This window comes from Montipora foliosa, chromosome 11 (assembly GCF_036669935.1).
Source record: "Montipora foliosa isolate CH-2021 chromosome 11, ASM3666993v2, whole genome shotgun sequence".
NCBI lineage: Eukaryota > Metazoa > Cnidaria > Anthozoa > Scleractinia > Acroporidae > Montipora > Montipora foliosa.
Window position 1 is genome coordinate 12,189,785 of NC_090879.1, and position 2,500 is coordinate 12,192,284.

At 36.7% G+C, this 2,500-nt stretch overlaps 1 protein-coding gene across 2 annotated transcripts in view; it reads left to right on the forward strand.

Annotated features, from left to right (window-relative positions):
* Window positions 1–2,500, forward strand: part of LOC137974672 (serine/arginine repetitive matrix protein 2-like) — a 16,229-nt gene that overhangs the window by 4,473 nt on the left and 9,256 nt on the right. Inside the window, exons 1-2 of one of the 2 annotated variants that reach the window (XM_068821609.1) lie at window positions 671–702; window positions 1,057–1,137. Coding sequence is in view for 1 of the 2 variants with exons in the window: in XM_068821607.1 (XP_068677708.1) it covers window positions 1,057–1,137 (81 nt within the window). In the remaining variant the exon portion in view is untranslated. Of the gene's footprint in view, window positions 1–670; window positions 703–1,056; window positions 1,138–2,500 lie in introns of those variants that run through there. The other variant, XM_068821607.1, reaches the window with a different exon arrangement.

Below are 2,500 nucleotides of genomic sequence, written 5' to 3' on the forward strand. Positions count from 1 at the left end.
CGCATGAGAGGTCACATAAAACCAAAGTGAAACAATAGTATACAAGGTGATGAAGCTTAGAGTACCCATGATATTCAGATCAGGAATTGTTTCCTCAATTCTTTTTTATCATATAGAAGTAAGGATTTCCTTTGAAGAATATGTAACTGTGTGTGCTGATTTTCTCTTAAAGGAATGAGGTCATGAGGACCTCATTCTTGCATCTTCGGGTGCACAGCTGACGTGGTGGTGAGGGTACTCGCCTCCCACCAGTGTGGCCCGAGTTCAATTTCCAGACTTTGCGTCATATGTGGGTTGAGTTTGTTGGGTTGATCTACTCTGCTCTGAGACGTTTTTTCTTTGGGCACTCTCCCCTCTCCTCAAAAACCAATATTTGATTGGATTTGCTTTAATTTGTTGATTTCAGTTTCCCAAGTGTCTCCAATACATATATGTGTATATTAGTACTCTAGTGCTAGAAGACTAGACATATAATATATATATTAAGATCAAGTTGTTTCTTTTCTAGGGGACCAAACATTCAGTGGTCAAAGTAACTAATGATTTTAATAAATTATCACTACTTTTAGGAGTGACGGACGCTAGTTCTCGCTTTGACAAAATGAACCATTGTCTAAATAATCTTCTTGATTTTCTATTTCCCAACACTGTATTTAGAGTATTCACTTGTTTGTTGTCAAGTTTCATAATGGCTTGATGAAGGTAAGGCCAGCAATCATGATAACTTCTCTGTATTAACTTTGCACACCTTGCTGATCATTGCAAACAACGTCTGATGTGTAGTTAACAGTCAGTTGTGGTTTTAATGTCTTTTTGAACTCATATGTACAACTTTGCTGCCAACCAAGAAAACTTCAAAAATTGAGGTGTTTTTCTTGGCCTAGATGCTTTGTCAAAGTGCCAAAAGCTATGGCTTTATTTGAGGAGTATACTTGTGGGAAAACTTTAGTGGGCTAGAAACTAGCTAGGATGGATAGTCTATTGTGGAACAAAAATGTACATTTTTTTTTGGATGAAGGCTGGATTTTTTGTTTACCAACATACTTATTTTTTTAGTTCAAGGAAGGAAACACCTGAAAAGAAGAAAAAAAGAAAACAAACTCCACACTCTTCAGATGAAGGGAGTAAATCTGACAGGTATGATTTAAATCTTATACCTGACCAGACCTGTACTTGCGACTCAAAGTTAAGAAATTAAAGACTCCCTGTTGAACGGCATGCTTTGCACGCGTTGTATGTTTTTATTCAGCTTGATGAAGGCACTTAAGAGAAAATGTGCGACAATTTGTGTGTCTTTCCTACTAGCGAACAGAAGAGAAAGTTGCTGAAGAATAGAAATGTATATTTCCAATAAATCAAGCACAGCTCTAACACTAATCAAATAATCATCGGGTTTCCTCACTTACACTGTAAGGCGGCTCGCATTGCGACAGCGACTCAAAAGTACATCTTTATTTTTCTTCAATTCTTCGATCTTTTAAAACGGGCTGGATGTTTGTTTTTTTTACACCAATATAAAAAAAGAAATACTATTATTTTGTTCGCTACTATACAATTTGTGGCAATCAGTTGTTTGTAGAGGCTCTGCTGCAACTGTTGCAATCAAATTACAGACACAAACAGCTTGCTCATTTTGATCAATACCAGGAATGTTTGACCCTGAATTACATGTTAGCTTTATCAAAAACCATTTCAGTCGTAGAACCTTTGCCTCACATTTGAGTCAAAAATCCTTTGTCTAGAAACATAAGTACATGGCTAAGGATGTACAAAGTATTATTATTCAAATTTAGGCACCATAATTATATGCAAAGGGTCTATAGGTTGTCTGGTATATATGTAAGATCAAGATTTCCGGAACAACTTGCAAAAGTATTAAAGAGAAAAAAAATAAAGCAGAGAGGAGAACTGAACAAATAGCTCACTCAGTACAAAAAAGGTTTTCAGCAAATGAAACTCGAAATCCAGTGATCCTGAACTGACTTCTGTGGCTCAAGCCCCTGAGGTTTTCATTTGGATATATCTGCAAGTTGCCATCATCTTTTCATATTGGTCCAACTGCTCAGTTGTCCACTGGTGTTTTTCACTGTTGACGTAATCATGATGTATTAATAACACTATTAATATAATACCAATCCAGCATTAAATTTGAACAATATTCCTCCAATTGCGATGGATTCGATACAAGATAGAGACATCTGACGGCCAAGGGAGGTTTTATGGTCCATGTAACCTGAGTCGAAGCACGCTATGCATGCGATTCAACAGAGTCTTTAAGATAAAATTGTGGTTTTCTCAGAACATTTTAATCAAGCAGGCAGCAGCACACATTTTTGGACTGGAAAACGAGTTTGAGATTATGAGCAGTCTATTCTAGTACAGCAGTTATGCAGGACACTGGCAGCTGGCTACTTTTGACATCCATGTTTCAAGATAGTAGACACTGTACTACATCTTTTTAGTTTTCTCAGATACACTGTAGTATTATGATATCACTCTA